General features: G+C 55.8%; 4 protein-coding genes across 5 annotated transcripts; 2 read left to right on the top strand and 2 right to left on the bottom strand.

Moving 5' to 3' along the window:
• Window positions 1-92: 92 nt before the first annotated feature.
• Window positions 93-7,584, top strand: RGL2 (ral guanine nucleotide dissociation stimulator like 2). Its single transcript, XM_074348474.1, has 18 exons — window positions 93-573; window positions 800-1,005; window positions 2,262-2,345; window positions 2,578-2,756; window positions 2,886-2,936; window positions 3,026-3,323; window positions 3,595-3,846; window positions 3,930-4,033; window positions 4,125-4,209; window positions 4,291-4,359; window positions 4,558-4,632; window positions 5,222-5,254; window positions 5,376-5,497; window positions 5,594-5,689; window positions 5,768-5,879; window positions 5,989-6,279; window positions 6,676-6,790; window positions 6,920-7,584. Exons 2-18 carry the CDS (start codon window positions 841-843, stop codon window positions 7,129-7,131), a joined length of 2,343 nt encoding a protein of 780 aa, XP_074204575.1. The 5' UTR covers window positions 93-573; window positions 800-840; the 3' UTR covers window positions 7,132-7,584.
• Window positions 7,585-8,535: 951 nt separating this feature from the next.
• PFDN6 (prefoldin subunit 6) lies at window positions 8,536-9,981 on the bottom strand. 2 transcript variants are annotated; one of them, XM_010949091.3, is made up of 5 exons: window positions 9,845-9,981; window positions 9,554-9,696; window positions 9,215-9,285; window positions 9,009-9,133; window positions 8,536-8,749 (listed from the first exon to the last, which is right to left on the bottom strand). In XM_010949091.3, the coding sequence occupies exons 2-5, from the start codon at window positions 9,615-9,617 to the stop codon at window positions 8,620-8,622; spliced, it is 390 nt and encodes a 129-aa protein (XP_010947393.1). In that variant the 5' UTR covers window positions 9,618-9,696; window positions 9,845-9,981; the 3' UTR covers window positions 8,536-8,619. The 2 variants fall into 2 exon arrangements, with proteins under 2 accessions (XP_010947393.1, XP_010947392.1); XM_010949090.3 differs by having other exon boundaries at window positions 9,554-9,632; window positions 9,845-9,922.
• A 209-nt stretch (window positions 9,982-10,190) lies between these two features.
• On the top strand, window positions 10,191-16,220 carry WDR46 (WD repeat domain 46). Its single transcript, XM_010949092.3, has 15 exons — window positions 10,191-10,351; window positions 10,451-10,654; window positions 10,762-10,842; window positions 10,963-11,075; window positions 11,200-11,287; window positions 11,418-11,479; window positions 11,736-11,840; window positions 11,945-12,095; window positions 12,217-12,352; window positions 12,544-12,643; window positions 14,821-15,134; window positions 15,268-15,362; window positions 15,497-15,592; window positions 15,721-15,834; window positions 15,947-16,220. The coding sequence occupies exons 1-15, from the start codon at window positions 10,283-10,285 to the stop codon at window positions 16,046-16,048; spliced, it is 1,830 nt and encodes a 609-aa protein (XP_010947394.2). The 5' UTR covers window positions 10,191-10,282; the 3' UTR covers window positions 16,049-16,220.
• Window positions 16,221-16,496: 276 nt separating this feature from the next.
• Window positions 16,497-18,261, bottom strand: B3GALT4 (beta-1,3-galactosyltransferase 4). The gene is made up of 2 exons (XM_010949093.3): window positions 18,135-18,261; window positions 16,497-17,955 (listed from the first exon to the last, which is right to left on the bottom strand). The coding sequence occupies exon 2, from the start codon at window positions 17,930-17,932 to the stop codon at window positions 16,781-16,783; it is 1,152 nt and encodes a 383-aa protein (XP_010947395.2). The 5' UTR covers window positions 17,933-17,955; window positions 18,135-18,261; the 3' UTR covers window positions 16,497-16,780.
• Window positions 18,262-18,549: the final 288 nt, after the last annotated feature.

Below are 18,549 nucleotides of genomic sequence, written 5' to 3'. Positions count from 1 at the left end.
GCGGGCGGAAGCCGAGGGTTTCTCGGAAAAGCCGGAGTGGATTTCGGCCTGCTATACGCGTGAGTGCGGGTGGGAGAGTAACCCCGAAGGCTGGAGTAACTAGGTCCGTCCCAGCCTAAAACACTTCCCGCGGGAGTTTTAGCCTCGTCGTTGTGTCGGGAGAGGGGGATGTCAAATACTGCTCCTGCTCTTCCCCGGGGGCTGGAGACTGGAATCTTTATCCCAATTCAGTGCGGGGCGAATTGAATTCCAGGATCCCCGAGTCAGTGGGACCCAAGGACAGCGTTGCTCGTGACCCGGGCCTCTGGGTCCTGACCTCTGGTGTCCAACGCTCCCCTAGTCCGCAGCCCTGGCTCCTGTCCTCACTTCCTTCCCTTTTTGGCTCCTGCTCTCGGAGCGGGCGGACGTTGGGGGGAGCGGAAAGGGCGGGAGGGCCCGGGAGTCTGGCGGGGGGGGGTACAAGGGGGTGCGGAAAAGCCGGGGAGGGGACTCAGTCCAGGAACTTGATCGGGGGCCGGAGACGGACGGGAACAGCGGCCCGGGACCCGCGCTGCCCCCACCCATCCAGAGCAGGTCAGAGCCAGAGCACCCAGTGACCCTGCCCGTTCCTGTACTCGTGACCCCCATCCTCAAAATGCACCAGCCCCCCCCCCCAATTCCACCCCTGTGTTGCCCCCCGCCCAGCCTCCCTGCAGGACTCCCATCTAGTAAAACATAGAACCCACCCGCGTACCTCCCCTCCCGGCTTCCCCGCGCCCACCTGACTCTCCACCTGCCTCCCCCTCCTGTCTCTCCCCAGGCGCCCCCATGGCCCGACCCCGCTGATTCCTTCACTCGGCCATGCTCCCGCGGCCCCTGCGGCTGCTTTGGGACACGAGCCCCTCCGGGGGAGTCGTGCTGAGCAGCTTCCGGAGCCGAGACCCCGAAGAGGGTGGGGGCCCAGGTGGCCGGGGCGTGGGCGGGGGGCAGGAGGAGGAGGAGGAGGAGGAGGAAGAAGAAGACGAGGTGAGATGCGGGTGGTGGGAGGTTGGGCGTGTATATTTCAGAGACTCTCCACCTTTCTCTTCGTGTCTCTGTGTCCCTTCATCTCTTCCTCCCAGCCTCAGCTACTTCCGTGCCCCTTGCTGGTGTCTGCCTGTCTCCCCGCTGCGGGGAGTCCCGGCGTTTCTGTGGTTCTCTGTGGCAGTGTGATTCAGGACCTGCCCGCAGGAACCTGCCCGGTTTCTGCCAGGAGCGTCTGGCTGGCTCTCCTGCGGGTCTCTGGCCCGCTCCACCTATGCCCGCTTGTGCTTGTCTCTGGGCATTTTGTCTAGGTCCCTGCCTCCCTCCTTATTTTTGTTTGCCGGGGAGGGGTTTGTTTCCACAGTAACCCGCTCCTCTGAATCCAGGATTGGGGAAGGAACCCTTCGATTTCGTGACCCCTCCCCCCACCAGCCTCGGGCTGGGTGGAGGCGGGAAGCCAAGGTTCTCGGACCTTGAAGGGACCATCCCAGGCCGATCGGCGGGTGGTCACCTGCTTTTCTATGGGACTAATGGCGGTGGCTGGGATTGGGGCCTCGGGAAGGGCCAGAAGTTGGATTTGGAGCCCCGAGGCTTTGGACTCTTGGGTCCAGAGTCTGGGTGACTAGCAGGTCTGGTTTTTCGGGATCGGTTGGGGGAAGGGCTGGGTCACATGACTCTCTGAGTCTACGCCCCCCCCCCCCATCAACCCACTTCCCCTTCTCCTTCCTGTATTGGGATCTGAGCCGCCACCTTGAGGGGGGTCTCCAGGGCTGAGGGACCCGGGGAAAGGGGGCTAAGGGGAAGGACTAACTCTTTGGGCTTGGCCAGTTCCTGCGGGGGAGGGCGGAGCATGCGGCTGTGCCTGTGACAGGTTTCAGCTTCTCAAGGTCTCTGCCTCAGGCTTTCTACCTTTCTCGCTTTCCCCTTTCTACACTTTGCGCCTTGATCCTCTTCTGTTCTGGGGTTCAGCTCTGGGGGGAAGGGGCTACAGCAGTCTCCAGGATCAGGGTTTCTGCATTCCATCCAACCCCCCACTACTACTTCCTAGACTCCACCGGGCCCTAAGACGGCTTGGGGGGGGCTGTCTGGGCCCCAGTGGGGGAGACCTGGGGTCACCAGCCCCCCCCACCCCTCGTACTCGCTGGTACTGCCTCCCTCCGCAACAGGTGAGGGGTACCAAGGGAGGAGTTGGGCCTGGGGGTAAGGGTTGGGCAGTTGGGGTGTGGAACTTTCTGACCTACCCTGCCTTGCTCCTCCAGGTCCCTGTATCTGTCTGGGATGAGGAGGAGGATGGTGCCATCTTTACTGTCACAAGTCGCCAGTATCAGCCTCTTGATCCCTTGGTGAGATCATAACTTTGACTTCTGGCCTCCCAGTTCCCCTCCCTCTGACCAACTTTCTGGCTGGAGTGCTAGGTTAGAGGTCTGGAGACCGGACTCTGCTGTGTGACTTAGGTCAAGTCTTCTGCTCTCTCTGAGTTTTAATACAGTGAGCCTGGATCTTCTCCTAGGTCTGGGATTTTTTCCCCCAGAGACCTAGGGGCAGAGTTGAAAAAGGGCCCTCTGTCTTCCCCAGGCCCCGAGGCCTCCCCCGCGTTCCTCCCGGAGGCTGCGAGCTGGCACACTGGAGGCCCTTGTCCGACACCTGCTGGATGCCCGGACATCAGGGGCTGACGTGACCTTCACAGCAGCCTTCCTGGCCACCCACCGGGCCTTCACCTCTACACCTGCCCTACTAGGGCTTGTGGCTGACAGGTCAGGGTCATAAGAGACCAAGGGTCATGGAGGTGTCTGGACTTTCTAAAGCCAGAATAGTCACCAAAATAGTCAAAGCCACTGGGGGTTTGGAAAAAACGGACAGATAGAATCTCTTCCCCTCCCCAGGCTGGAAGCCCTTGAATCTCATCCTACTGATGAACTAGAGAGGACAAAAGGGTGAGTGACCCCTGGCCCTTAACCTCTCGGTTCCCTATGCCCAAGCTGCAGCCTGTCATCTGACCCCTGGCTGATTCCCCTTCTCCCAGGGTAGCCATCTCTGTACTGTCAACCTGGCTGGCCTCTCACCCTGAAGATTTTGGCTCTGAGGTCAAGGGTCAGCTTGACCGGCTTGAGAGTTTCTTGCTTCGGACAGGGTATGCAGCTGGGGAGGGTGTTGGGGGGGACAGCGCTGACCTCATCCGCAACCTCCGGTCCCGGGTGGACTCCCAGACCCCCGAACTTCCTAAGCCCCTGGCCCTCCCCGGCGATCCCCCTGCTGACCCCACGGATGTCCTCGTGTTCCTCGCTGACCACTTGGCCGAACAGCTGACCCTGCTAGATGCGGTGAGACCCTGACCTCTGGCCCCTATGCCCCCTTGCCCCCTACTAACCTGTCCCTGACTCCAGATCCTTACCTTGCTTCCAGTCCTTCCTGATCCAGCTCCCAGTCTCCTCTGTCCACCCAGTTTTGACCTTTCCCCATTTCCCCTTGGTTGTTGCCCTTCAAACCCTGTGTCCCTCTGGATTCTTGGCCACTTGAGATCCTCACACCCCTGATATTTGAAGGCTGACCTCACTTGACTATGAAATTTAACCTCTGACCTCTGCCCTGCAGGAGCTGTTTCTCAATCTGGTCCCCTCCCAGTGTCTGGGGGGCCTGTGGGGTCACAGAGACCGGCCAGGACATTCCCACCTCTGCCCATCTGTCCGGGCTACTGTCACTCAGTTCAACAAGGTGGCAGGGGCAGTGGTCAGCTCTGTCCTGGGGGCTACCTCAGCTGGAGAACAGTCTGGGGAGGTGACCGTCCGGCCACTTCGTCCCCCTCAGAGGGCCCGGCTCCTGGAGAAGTGGATCCGCGTGGCACAAGTAAGAGATAGGACCAGCCCTCTTGGGGACTGTGGTGTGGAAAGAGGTCCCACAGCAGCAGCCTCCCTCTGTGACCCCCACAGGAGTGCCGCCTGCTCCGAAACTTCTCTTCAGTTTATGCTGTTGTGTCGGCCCTGCAATCCAGCCCCATTCACAGGCTTCGGGCAGCCTGGGGGGAAACAACCAGGTGGGGAGGATGGGGCACTGGGCTGGGGTGAGGGTGGGGAAGGGGAGAACTGAGTCAGGCCCATCCTCAAGGCTGCTGCCACCCCCCCCAGGGACAGCCTCAGAGTCTTCTCCAGCCTCTGCCAGATTTTCTCCGAGGAGGATAATTATTCCCAGAGCCGGGAGCTACTCCTGCAGGTGAGGCCCTATTCCCTGGCATTGCCAGCCCTCCCTGCTCCTCCCTCCCACCCCCATATCTTAATGTTCTGTCACCACCAGGAGGTGAAGCTGCAACCCTCTCTAGAGCCGAATTCCAAGAAGGGCCCGAGGTCTGGCTTCCGGGGTGGGGTGAGTGACAAATGGAGGATGGCTGTGAAGGAGTAAGGGATGTGGGAGAGTGGAAGCAGTCTGCTGGATGCGAAGGGGAGGCACTCTGGGTGAGGAGAATTAAACTTGTTTTCTCAGGCAGTGGGATAGGGAAGTACGGAGGGATGGGGAGCCCTCGGATCAGTGGTGGGGGTGACTGACTCTCACCTCTAACCTCAGGGTGTAGTCCCATACCTTGGCACCTTCTTGAAGGACCTTGTGATGCTGGATGCAGCCTCCAAGGATGAGCTGGAGGTCAGTGGGGTGTGTGTGTGTGCGCGTGTGCATGCGCACGCACACAAGCGCTCATGCGCGGTTTGCGATGATGGAACAAGCGGGCCTCAGGGTCAGGCACACCTTCCAGAAGGGGCTGCAAGGCATAAGCACTGAGTGACAAGACTGTTACTTTGACCAGTTTATTTAACTTCTTTGTGCCTTAATGGTCTGTAAATGGGAAACTAGTGGCAGTGTCTACATCAACTTGCTATCCCATGAGAGTTAAATGAATTAACATTTGGTGAGTGCTTAGAACATGTCTGAAGTGTGAGCATATGTAGATAGTTTGCTAAATAAACAAATACTGGGATCTTGGGCAAGTTCCTTATCTTTTCTGAGTTCTGATGTTCTCATCTGTGAAGTGGACACAATTTCTACCTGTGATGTGTAGTTTAAAGGGGAAGGTAGCGTGCTTAGGGCATGATGGATGGGGCCAGGGGGAGGGCCGGAGGAGTCAGAGAGGCCGAGTGAAGTGTGAATTGGATGTGGATGTGTGGGTGTTTGGGAGAGGGGATATTCTCTCTATGGCAGGGTTGGGACGCTTACCCCATCCCCTTTCTCCTTGCAGAATGGATACATCAATTTTGACAAGCGGAGGAAGGTGAGGGGAGTGCATGGGCTGGATGCTGGACATCCCTGGCCATGTCCTAGGAAGGGAAGAGGGAGGGCAGAGTTGGGAGTCCCTGAGTTTTGCCTCCTGCAGTCTGTGGGTTCCTTCCTAGGAGTTTGCTGTCCTTTCTGAGCTGCAGCGGCTCCAGAATGAATGTCGTGGCTATGACCTCCGACCCGACCCCGACATCCAGCAGTGGCTACAGGGACTCCGGCCACTGACAGAGGCCCAGAGGTGACTGGCTGGGTGAGGCGGGGACTTCAGGTCCTGGACTGAGTGTGGGGATCAGTGTGTCACGTTCTGACCTCTGCCCATTGCCCCCCTTTCCAGCCATCGTGTGTCCTGTGAGGTGGAGCCACCTGGTACCAGTGACCCTCCTGCCCCGCGGGTGCTTCGGCCAACACTGGTCATCTCGCAGTGGACAGAGTGAGGGAGTCAGGGTTGGAGGGCAGTCTCTTGGGGACTTGCTCTTCCTCTTCTGACCCTCCCAATCTGCCACTCCAGGGTTCTGGGTTCTGTTGGGGGCCCCACCCACATAGTCTCCTGGGACCGGCCCAGTGTAGGGGGAGATGAGGAGCCGGGAACCCCTGCTCCACTGCTGACGCGGCTGGCCCAGGTGAGCTCTGCTCCTGACTGCTGACCTCAACAGTGACCCTGACTTTATGGATGTTTCTTCCTTGACCTCCTTGCCTTCACACCAGTTCCCTCATGTTGTTTGTCCCCAGCACATGAAGTGGCCATCTGTCTCATCTCTGGACTCCGCCCTGGAAAGCACTCCATCCCTGCAAAGTCCTGCCGACCCCAGCCACCTCTCTCCCCCAGCTTCCTCCCCAAGACCTTCTCGGGGTCACCGCCGCTCAGCCTCCTGTGGCTCTCCGCTCAGTGGGGGTGCAGAAGCAGCCTCCAGTGGGGCTGGATGTGGGGGAGGGGGGTCCGGGCCAGGGTCCTCTGATTGCCGAATCATCCGAGTACAGATGGAGCTGGGGGAAGACGGCAGTGTCTACAAGAGCATCTTGGTGAGGAGCTGTGGGCTGGGAGGTGGGGTGAAGGATGGTACCCTGTGGGACTGTAGTTGTTGGGGAACAGCCTTTGAAATGGGAGGATGATTTTAGTTTTAATCCTGACCTTTGGTTGTAGCAGCCGTGTTTTATTTTGAAGGTCACTTTGCATTAGCTGCTGCACTTTGAACTTTTGGTAGTCATATTAGATTTTCTGAACCAACAGCAGTTTCCCCACAGGGAACAGCTGGCCAGTAGAGCACAGGGAGCTACCACGTTGGGCTTCCCTGTTCACTCTAAAGTGTTGGACATGAGTAACCTTTTCTGATTGGGTCCAGTGGCTGGGGTTGAAAGGATGGAAAGCGGAGGTCATCATAGTCAATTTATTGCCCTTTTGGTCTTTTGTCCTGTCAGGTGACAAGCCAGGACAAGGCTCCAAGTGTCATCAGCCGTGTCCTGAAGAAAAATAATCGTGATTCTGCGGTGGCTTCGGAGTATGAGCTAGTGCAGCTGCTACCAGGGGAGCGAGGTCAGAGGCTGTAAGGGAAGACAGACTGGGGAGGAGGGGAGGGCCCACCAGTGGGAGTGTACCCACATCCGGGTGGCTGTACAGGGAACAGCTGTGTATGTGCATGATCCCCCCTTTCTGAACCTACAGAGCTGACCATCCCCGCCTCGGCTAACGTCTTTTATGCTATGGATGGAGCTTCACACGACTTCCTCCTGCGGCAGCGGCGAAGGCCCTCTACTGCTACACTGGGCCTCACCAGTGGCCCCTCTGCCTCAGGAACTCCCCCAAGCGAGGGAGGAGGGGGTTCCTTTCCCCGGATCAAGGCCACAGGGAGGAAGATTGCCCGGGCACTGTTCTGAGGAGGAAGCCCTGTTGGCTCACAGAACTCATGGGGGCCATACCAGACATGCCATCCTGAGTGGTGGCAGTTGCCGCATTGGGAAAAAAATCCAGAGATGGCCAACCACCCTGGGGCAGTGAAGTGCCACAGGTTTACCAGACGGTGGATATCCAGCCCTGTGGGAATTGGTAATCTTGGTAACCAAGTTGGATACCTGTGTATAGCTCCCCACTTTCCATGAATTCAGCACAGCTAGTGCTGGAAAAAGGGATCGGTTTCTGATTCCTGGCCACATCTTAGTATGCCAAGGGTCAAGGAAGGGCCTAGAAGTAGGGGGAGAAGAAAAGCCTAGAAGCTCTTAGCCCCAGGGAAAGGGAACAGTAAGAAGGTTCTAGTAGGATTTCCTTTTCCTACTCTAGGGGTTCCTGTCACTGTGACAACACTAATAAACCAAAACACTACCTGAACTCTACTCCTGTCCTTGCAGTGCATATGAACTAGCTGCTGGGAGTCGGGGTGGGGAGCTGGCTGAAGGTAGACACCATGGAACAAGAGGGGCCAAATGTTTTTTATCCATGAAGAGCTGAAAGCAAGGAGTTGGTGGAAACGGTTTCCTCAGGATGGTTTATTCCTCCCCAGTAACCCCTCTATCCCTGGTCTCTTTATTTGCTCTTAAATTTTCCTAAGTTGTCATAGACCTATGTCAAGTACTAGCTACCCAATTAAAATGATCAGTACGAAGAACACCCTTGGCTTGGAATTTGTAGGAAACAATTTTTGGACAGAAATCCAAGAACAATTTTGTGGACAGTGTACAAACCTCAAGGACTTACAATATCACAGAGCGTTGTGTGTTGGGATTTTAAATCAGTTTAAGCTACATTTAAACAAATTTTATGAAGAAAGAGATTAAAAAGAACTAAGATGCTAAGACTTTTGAGGATGATATATCATAGCAAGGAGGGTCACCATGTTTCATTCTAGGGTCACAGGTTAGAGAACTGTATGTTAGTCAATTAAACTCACTTTCCCCAAAATTGTTGCATTGTAAATGTCCTTCTCTTGTTTCCTAAAGGAGGATGCCAGCCAAGACAAGGGGGAGTTAAGGATTGTATATACAGGCAAGAATTAGGTTTGAGACTTTTCAGACTTTAGTCTTAAGAAAGATTACTTTGCCACAGAGAGATACCAGTGCAAAAATCTGGACCTGAGAAGGGGTGGTAGGTATAGCTCAGTGGTAGAGTGGATGCTTAGCCAGCAGATGTCCTGGGTTCAATCCTCAGTACCTCCATTAAAAAAGAAAAAAAGAAAGAAAAAGAATTTGGACTTGAGTGAGTTAACATAGATGGTAAATATATAAGGCGGAAGGGACCAAGGGAATGGGTGGAGACAATTATGACAGAGGTGGCTGGTCAGAAAATGGCCAGGTATTTTCACATTTTATTAGCTACAGTATAGACCCTAGAGCTGCCTCATTCCCTCCCCTCCCCTTCCCCCCACCACGGGGTCAGGCCTTCCCAGGAGCCCCTGCCTTTGCTGCCTGGGCCCGCTGGAACTCCTGCTGCAGCTGAGCAAGGGTCTCCCTCTGTTGTTCTGACTGGCGCTCTAAGTCCCGGAGCTGGGATTCATATCGCTTACTGAGGAGAGACGAGAGGCAAAAAGCAAATGAGAAATTGGTGAGACTTACTACTGAGGATGCTTAAGGCAAGAAGGAGACTGGTGGAAAACCTGACCTTTAGGGGAGGGAGAAGAAGAGGGGTTAAAGGGAAGGGGTTAGAGGAACTGAGTAACGGGGATACTCTGGAGAGATACTCTACAGTGGTTTCTGCAGTGGTTCCTCAACACCTCTATTCCAACGTGTCAGGAACATCACAGGGTGCTGGGACAAAGACTCACATTTCAGCTGTGATGTAGTCTAGCCTTTTCCCCACTGTAGCCCGAGCCTCCCCAAGTTCCTGTTTGACCAGCACGGGACCCAGAAGTTTAAAGACCACGTTGGACCCATCCAGCAGGGCCAGTTCCTGACGGAGGGGTGAGACATACATGATCAGAATCATTGTCCGTAAAAGTCCTTCCTCGCCCCACAAACCCCAGTCTCTCACCTCTTTCACGATATTATTTTCTGTTAGTTGTGCCTCTAGCTTCTGCCTCCCTGACATGGATTTACTCAAGTCTGGCGGGTGGAAGGAAAGACTTGATAAATCAAGACATCAAATGTGCCACCCAACCCCCAAAGTCCCCCACAAGAAAATGTAGCTGAAGCAGCAGACAAGGATGGGGACGGCGGGTCAGTGGATGGGTAAAGCGTATTGAGGAGGGAAAGGGCCGCACACGGGGGCCCAGGGGTGGGGTGGGGGTGGGGCGGAACACATTATCTTGGCATGGCTTTGGGTTGTAAGTGAGGGGATGGGGGCGAGGCCACACCGATCCTCCTCCCTTACCTTTCTGTAGCTGTTGATATTTCTCCACTTCTCCCTGTAACTTCTTCTGGATCAGCTCAGCCATGGCGGGGACGAAAGCCTGCAGGGAATCGGAGAGGGGCACTGGGTCTCACACTGGAAGGTACCGGGGCTCTCTTTCTGGCCTGCGGAAATGACAGCCCTCTTGAGAGGCAGTCTCTCGGAGCACCGCAGTTTCTCTTCGTCCGGGATATCAACTCCACCCCGTCTCCAGCGGGTGGCAGGCAAACCGAGACCCCCAAAACCCCTCAACGGAACCCCTGGCCTACTCACGTTCTCCCTTCAGTACTGGTGAACCCGGAAGTAAACAACGAATGCTGGGAAAAGACGGCGCCGGAAGCTGCCTTCCGGCACATGCCGGGAACTGTAGTTCTAACATACTAAATGAGTGGCGTTCTGCTAAAAAGGCTAAACTTGGAAGGCTTTAGGCAAGATGAGGAAACGAAGCTGGGATAAGAAACTGCATGGTTACTTGGGTCCTGGCTCCGGACTGACTCTCTTTTCTTACTCAGGCATAAGTTGACTCACCGGAGGGCGGGTCAGCCCCGCCCCTCAGTGGAGAGAGCGCCCTCACTCAAGATGGCGCCTAGAAGGCTTCAGACCTAGGGCTGCACCGATTGGATGGCAACCGGAGGACTTCCGGGAGTTTTTAAGCCAATTGTGGGACAGCTGAGAAGAATTTGCACGTGCGTCGTCTTTCGGGTGGGCTAGATGGAAACAGCCCCCAAGCTGGGCAGGGATGTCCCGCCTAAGAAGGACAAACTTCAGGCCAAGAAGAAGGTAGAGGCCTCCTTGGGGTGGAAGGGAAGTTTTTAGCTGCGGGGTTGGAGGGGCGGGGCAAGGGGCCGCGGAACATCAGGGCTCCTGATCTGCCCGTAGAAACCGCGGCGATACTGGGAGGAAGAGACCCCTCCAACTGCTGCCGGAGCCTTTCCAGGGCCCCCTCGTAAACTGAAGAGGAATCGAGAGCTCCGCCCCCAGAAGCCAAAGAACATTCACATTCGAAAGAAGTCTCGGATCTCCAAAAAGCCTCAGGTCCCGAAGAAACCCCGAGAACGGGGGCCTCAGCGGAGCTTGTCTGGGGTGAGCCTGGAACTTGACAGGGTAGCGAGACAACTCGCCTTCCGCCTTGAGGGTACGAGGGTTGGGGTCAACTCTAGTTGGTCTGCTAATTGCCTCCTCTGCCCTAGGCACAGGACCCATTTGCAGGCCCCGCCCCCGTCCCTGGGGAGGTAGTTCAGAAGTTCCGTCGCGTTGACAAATCCAAAAAGGTGAGGACTTGTTGCAAGCAGGGAATGTCTGAGTGAATTGGATGGGGGCGGGGCCCGGTGGCTCTCTTGTGACCCTCCTCATATCCCTTGGTTCTTCGCTCCTGCCCTAACGTGTGATAGCTGCCACGTTCTAAATCCAAAACCCGAAGCCGACTGGAGGCAGCTGAAGCTGAGGAAGAGGAAGTAAGTGTGAGAGCTGCTCGTTCTGAGCTGCTGCTTGCTGAGGAACCTGGGTAAGTGGACCCTAATGTGGGTCTCTCCGTCCCCTGCTTTATGGGGCTCTTAGTTCTCCATTTTGTTTTTGTACACCCATTTCATGTTAGGAAGCTTTAATGCAGCTGTAACGCTCGCTTGCAGGTTTCTGGAAGGGGAGGATGGGGAGGACACGGCAAGGATACGGCAGGCTGACATCGTGGAGGCCGTGGACATCGCAAGTGCGGCCAAAGTGAGCCTGAGGATGGAAAAGGGCTCATTGGTTGATGGGTGGTGCAGAGCAAGATGGAGGTGGGGAGTGGAAGAGAAAATTACTGAAGGGAGCCTTTTTTTTTTTTTTTTTTAAACTATTCCCTTTTCAGCACTTTGACTTGAACTTGAGGCAGTTTGGACCCTACAGGCTGAATTACTCTCGAACTGGGAGGTAAGGTTGAATTCCAATGACTTGAACTAGGATGTGGTCATGTCTCCTTAACCACTTCAGCCCTGCCCATCTCAGCCATACCAGTGTATGTTTGGATGTTGATGTGGGGAGGGTCCTGTGATCTGCTTCCATGCGAAGGTGAGTGTGTGGAGCAGTATCTCTCACCTGGAGAAGAGGAGCTGGCGTGGGGCAGACCTCTGAGTCAGGGGTCATTGCTCCCCTGCATTGACACCCTGCCTGTCCCTACCTCCAACAGACACCTGGCTTTTGGAGGGCGCCGGGGTCACGTGGCTGCCCTTGACTGGGTGACAAAGAAGCTCATGTGTGAGATCAACGTCATGGAGGCAGTGCGGGACATCCGGTCAGTGGCCTCTGTTGGTGGTCAGTGGGGTGAGATAGCCCATCCCTGATTGAATGATAGCCTGTGACTCCCTTTCATGTTGAATCACTCCTCTCTCCTCCCAGGTTTCTGCATTCAGAAGCACTGCTTGCTGTTGCTCAGAACCGCTGGCTTCACATTTACGACAACCAAGGCATTGAGCTCCACTGCATCCGCCGCTGTGACCGAGTTACACGCCTTGAGTTCCTGCCTTTCCACTTCCTCTTGGCCACAGCTGTGAGTGGCTGTGGAGCACAGGGACTGGGTGGCAGACCCTGAGAAGACTGATCCTCCCCTGGGACCCCAGTAGAGGGAAACCAGAAGGCAGTCTGTCTCTTTCTCTCTCTCTCTCTCATAGTCAGAGACAGGGTTTCTCACATACTTGGACGTGTCCGTGGGAAAGATTGTGGCCGCTCTGAATGCTCGGGCAGGACGACTCGACGTCATGACTCAGAACCCTTACAATGCTGTCATCCATCTTGGACACAGCAACGGTGGGTCCTTGGCTGAGGTCAATTCTGACCACCCATCCTGCTTTTCTCTTCTAAACATGTATTTCATGAGTCGCTTAAAGTTGCCCCTTTACCTCCCTCTCTTGTTACCTCTTGGCTTTGAGTCCCCATCTTTCCCAGGTTTAATCACCTCAGTGCCCTGTTAGTAACCTCAGCTCTTCTCTGATGTCCAGGGACTGTGTCTTTATGGAGCCCAGCCATGAAGGAGCCACTGGCGAAGATTCTCTGTCACCGGGGTGGGGTCCGGGCTGTGGCAGTAGATTCTACAGGCACGTAAGTCACTTGTTTGGGTATGAGGTGCTGTTGAGGGGGGTGTGTCACAGCTGGGCAAAAGGGACTAGAAGGTGATGTGCCTTTAGGAGCACACACTCTGCAGCCAAACTGCCTGGTTTAAATCCTGGTGTTACCACTGACCAGCCATGTCAGTGGCCCGTTACGTAACGTCAGTGTACGTGCACACACGCTGCTTCCCCTGCGAGCGCGGGTATGAGTATCCAGCTCGAGGGTCAGAAAATTTTTCCTGTAAAGAGCCTGATAGTAAGCATTTTAGGCTTTTTTGATAAAGAGGCATAACCGAGTGTTTCACATAGGTACTTACGTAACAAGAGAGAAAAAGTATTGCAAATTTTTAAGCAATTATGTATAAAAACAATTGAACCACAATGTATCTGTAACACAGGTCAACTAGTGGGAAGAACTGGATTTCTGTTTTGGAGAATAACATTTGCTTAATTGAGGTTCAGAATTAGTGTTCTGAATCATCAAACTTGATTGCAGATGTGTATCTATCAATGCCGATCTGTGGAGAGGTGTTTTTTTTTTTCATCTTTGTAAACATTTTTCCACATAGATAGACAATGAGCTCGGTGGTGCTCAAAATGCTAACAGGTGGTGGGCGTGTCACTGAGATGATAGTGCCCTGGGCAGCAGTGTGAAGAGATACCGTCTTGACCGTTCTCCTGTGCTCTTGTAGCGCAAAAGCAGCCTCGGAATAAGTAACCAAATGAGAGTGGCTGTGTGCCAATAAAACTTCATCTGTGAACACTGAAATTTGAACTTCAAATAATGTTCACGTGCCTTAAAAATGTTTTCTCTTGCTTTTTTTCCCCAACCACTTAAAAATGTAAAAACCATTCTCAGCTTATGGGCTGTACAGAAACAGGTGTGGGCTGGACTTATTTGACTCATGGGCCATAGTTCGCCAAGCCCTGGGCTTAGCACCAAGCTGTAGTTAACATTAAAGCCAGGCATGGCATCCAGAGCTTACCGTGGTGCCTAGTGAGTGGGTGGCGCCATGCTCTGTGACCATCATCATTAAAGATGATTGGATGGTCGTTCTCTTGAGGTCTGGCTGGTGATGAGAAGGGTAGGGCTGGGAGGTCTGCTTTGAATTTCCACTCTTCCTGGGCGAGTATGTGCATTTCCACAGCTGTTCTGTCTGACTTGTACGCGTGTTTGGATCGGGCCTACTGTTTCTCCCAACTGGGCCTCTATTCAGCCCCATCAAAGGCCAACTCTCTGCTCAGAGGAACCCTTTAGTTCCCTCCTCCTGGGTTCACAGCCACAGCTAAAGAGAGTCCTTGGCGTCTGGCAAACACACAGCCCCTGGCCTGGCTGGTCCCCCTTCAGCCTCCCTCTCTGAGGAGCAACTTGAACATCGACAGAAACTCCAGTCTCTGAAAGTAAACGACTTACGTGGGTCACGATTCCTTGAGAGGGTTTGGTCACCAACCTTGCCCCTCCTCCTTCCAGGGAAAGGGGGCGGGGTGGGGCCCTCTAGTGCATTACTTACTGCCTTGCTTCCTAAGGAGGCTTTCTCCGGTCTGCATGACTTTACCTTGTGACTTGTCATTGCTGGAGACCAATGTCGGGGACTCTGGGTCCCTCTCTGACTTTCAAGAGCCCTTACAATTTGTACACTCCTGGTCCTCCTGTCCCTATTTCCCACCATCCTGAAAACAAATCCCTGCTTCCAATACCTGCTGTATATCTCTCTTGTGCTTTCTTGAGAATTGCCTAGAAAGGCTCAAATCCCAGTTTTCCCACAAAGCCCTCCCTGACCTCCTCAATCCGTCCTTCCCTCTGCTGAGCCACTGGGCTGTCTGCACAGTGGAACATCACTTAGATAGATTGTCGTATGCCTTTTCCCTTCAATTCACGCGTCTTGAGTAGGTGAGAGCACAGACACTGAAGAACCCAGTCTAACTTGAATTCTAGCTCTACTGCTCACCCTGATTTCCCTTTTCTGAGTTTGTTTCCTCACTGTAAAAGGGAAATAAACAATACGGTCAAGTGACGCTTAACTGAGAGGAGGCCTGTGGAGGGTGGTGTGATGGTAGTGATTACTATCATTATTGGTCTTTTTCTCCCCAGCTGGACTTCATGCCTGGACTTGGTCACAGGCCTGCCCGTTAAGCTCATACTACAGATTAACCCCCTCTTCCCCCCAGGCACATGGCCACCTCTGGTGTGGACCACCAGCTAAAGATCTTTGACTTGCGAGGGACGTTCCAGCCTCTGAGTGCTAGGACTCTGCCCCAGGGAGCAGGGCACCTGGCCTTCTCCCAGCGGGGACTGCTGGCTGCAGGAATGGGTGACGTGGTCAACGTGTGGGCAGGGCAGTGCAAGGCCAGCCCCCCCCTCCTGGAGCAGCCCTACCTCACTCACCGGCTCTCAGGCCACGTGCACAGCCTTCAGTTCTGCCCCTTTGAAGATGTGCTAGGGGTGGGGCACAGTGGGGGCATCACCAGCATGCTGATTCCTGGTGAGTAGGCAGGGATGGGGCTCATAGTGAATGAACTGGAGGGAAGTTGGGATGGGTCTTGGATCAGCCAGGATCAAGGGGATTGGTCAGGCTGGGCCCCTGTTTATGGCCCCATGCTCCTTCCTCCTTCCAGGGGCTGCTGAGCCCAACTTTGATGGCCTGGAGAATAACCCATACAGGAGCCAGAAGCAGCGCCAGGAGTGGGAGGTGAAGGCGCTGCTGGAGAAGGTGAGGTGCCTGCGTGTAGTTTGGGGCCTGGGATCTTGGGAAGAGTGGGATTCAGCAGCCTCCTTGGTTTCTATCCTTTGGTGTCACCCTCTTGTGGCTCCTTACCCTTTCCTGTCCCTCTGTGACACATCCAGGTACCTGCAGAGCTCATTTGTCTGGATCCACGAGCCCTGGCAGAAGTTGATGTCATCTCTTTGGAGCAGAAAAAGAAGGAACGGATCGAGAGGCTGGTATGGAGCAGGCGCCTGACCCCCACCTCCTATCCCCACTGTGTCCCCAGAAGTGCAGCACTGCAGGCAGGTGCCACCACCCCTGCCTCTGAGGCTGTTCCAGGTTTCCCTCTTACCCCTTCCCATAGGGCTATGATCCCGAGGCCAAGGCTCCATTCCAGCCAAAGCCAAAGCGGAAGGGCCGCAGTTCGACAGCAAGTCTGGTGAAGAGGAAGAGGAAGGTCATGGATGAAGAACACAGGGTAACTGAGCACTTGGGGGTGGGCCAGGTGCCCACGGGCTCTGCCCTCTTGCTTGTGCCTTTGGCTTAGCCAGCCCGCCACTTCTCACTGCATCCCTCTCTCCCCATCCCAGGACAGAGTCCGGCAGAGCCTTGAGGAGCAGCCGCAGAAGCAAGAGAAGGCAGCCAAGCCCACGGGGGCCCGGCCATCTGCCCTGGACAGATTTGTGCGCTGAGCCAGGCTCCGGGGTGACCTGAGAACAACATTCTCTCCCCAGGACCCCCTGTGGGGAATGCTCCTGTTCCCTGGAATGAGGAGGGAGTAGTGTGCCCCTTCCCGATCTAGGGGTGGACAGCTGGCTCTGGGGTGGGTTGGTATTAAAGAGGAAGGTGAGTGTTTGGATAATGTGTTGGGATCATCCTGTGGACCTGTCCTCTCCCAGGTCTAGCACAGGGCTGCTCTCGGATACCAGGGGTCATGGTGTCTTGTCCCTACCCTTCCCTGTCTCTTGGGGTTGCTGTGGCCTTAGCCTTGCCCTATAGGGCCTTCCTCCTTGGAAAGGCTGTCCTCCCTCTCCCACAACCCTGGATATGTTCTTCCCATCCAGCAGGATCCGGTAGCCTTCAGGCTGCCCAGGTTTGTGTTCTGGGGCTTCTGGTGAGGACCACACTGTACTCGAAGAGGAAGAGAGACAGGTTTATTGAGGGGCTTATGCCCCTTCTGCCATGGCTGGAGAGAACAACCCAGCATGTGCTGCTCTTCCTGATGACCATCTTTGGGGCTGGCAGGTCAGGCTTCTAGGTTTCTCCTGTATCCCTCAGTCTTCAGTGACAGACTGAGTGTCTGGTGTGGGGAAGCTGATCACGGGCAGCCAGCTAGGGCCCCTGCCTTGGGCCTGGGAGAGAGGTCGTGGGGGTGCTAGCTGGACCCTCCACTCCTCGTCCCTCTTGTGAGCCCCCAAGCACTCTCAGCTGTAAAGCCAGGCTATTACCCGACACCGCAGGATGCCTAGTGCTCCCTGGAGCCAGGAGCAGTGGGGTTCAGTTCTTTCACCCTTAGAGCCATCCACCAGCTTCCAGGCTTTCTGCATCTCCATGGGATCCAACCCGTGGGATGTCAGCAGGAATTTCCCATAGCAGCACCGGTCCAGAGGGTAGTGGGTCGCACCAGCCAGCTTGACAGAGTGGGTTGGGGTGAGGCCTCCTCGTCGGGCACTTACTCCCACAAAGACATCCTCCAGAGGCAGAGGGGGTGCCCGGCTGGCCACCTTCAGGATGAGCTGCACGGCAGAAGCTGACAGCACATAACCTGTGCCTGAGGCATAGGGGGGAAAGGGGCCCCAGGTGGGAGGCCACTGCTCCTCTGATATCTGGTGCTTGCCCCCTGGTGTCCGAGAGGGGTGCACCCGCCAGTGCACACGGCCCAAATACAAAAGAGGCACTGGCTGGCTCCCCAAGGTGGGGCCTCCTTCCCACTTTTCATCTCCAACCTTAGCCTTTTTCTGGGGCTCCATGCCCCTCTTCTGTTGCTCCCAATGGCCCCCTCGCCGGACCAGCTCTGATACCAGTTCCGGGACGTTGACATACACGTCATCGTCAGTTTTGAGGATGTAGCAGGCCATGGGGCAGTGTTTGTCCGCCCAGTTGAGCCCACTGAGGGTCTTGAGGGTGAGGTTGCGGTAGGAATCCTGGAAGGCCGCCTGCATGATGTCCCCCTGGGCCGCTGACTCGCGTGCCAGGTCGTTCCCGTGGGAGTCCCCGGTGGGATGGCGCCAGCTTGGCTTCCCCAGTAGAAAGAGAGTCTGCACCCTGAGCCCTTGGGCCTCGCGTAGGCCGCCCCATGAGGCCCTAATGGCATTTCTCTGGTTCAGGTTCTCTGGGGCCGTGCACACTAGGATTAGCAGGAAGGGAGGGGCAACGGGACCACTACACAGCTTCTCGTTGGGGATCAAGAGGCGGGGCAGGGCCAGGGGCGGCCCAGGCGAGGCAGGGGCAGGGACCAGGGAGGCTAGCGAGAGGCTCAGCAGCTCTTCCCCGATGCCTGAGGGCCCAAATAGGGTCCAGACAATCACCAACAGCAGGGCGACGAGGAGAAGGCGCCGGAAGAGACTGAGGGGCATGGTGTGGCACGGTCAGAAGGGATCTGGAGGGAGAGATGGAGGGCAGTTAATGGCCAGGGAGCCCAGCTCTCGGAAACTTGGGTCCTTAGCGGGCCACGCCTGGGATGGGGCGGGCGAATCGAGAGGGTAGTATCAGCGCCGGAAGGTGCTGACGCGGGAGGCGGCGCGGCGGGAACCCTGGGGGCAGCTTTGGAGAGGTTACCTTGTCGGCGCGGCTCCAGAGCCCGGCTCCATGGCTGGCCGCTCCGCTTCACCAGCCGCCTCCCCCGCCCAAGTCCCGCCCCTTTCGCCGGGAGGGCTTGGCGCTGCGCAACCCCGCCGGAAGCTTCGCAACCGCGCGACGCACAGACTACAGGCGGGAGTGGGTGGGGTGGAAGCGTGATCGTTGCCCGGACCAGGCAGGAATGAAATTGGACCCGTGTCTTGGCCGGCAAACGCTGTGCAGCCGGACCGGCAGCGGCCTCCCCCGCGACCGCGCATCCCACCTCCCTGACGTCCCGGGGCCCAGTTCTTTTGGGTCATCGAAATCAGCATACCCCCCAACTTTCCGACTCCGGGCCCCTACCTTGTAAAACCTGGGGTGGTAAATATCTGCAAATTCTCATCCAAGCAGCAAT

Source organism: Camelus bactrianus, chromosome 20 (assembly GCF_048773025.1).
Source record: "Camelus bactrianus isolate YW-2024 breed Bactrian camel chromosome 20, ASM4877302v1, whole genome shotgun sequence".
NCBI classification, from domain to species: Eukaryota; Metazoa; Chordata; class Mammalia; order Artiodactyla; family Camelidae; genus Camelus; species Camelus bactrianus.
Note: the sequence above shows the minus strand (reverse complement) of the source record. Positions and strands in the feature narration are given on the sequence as shown.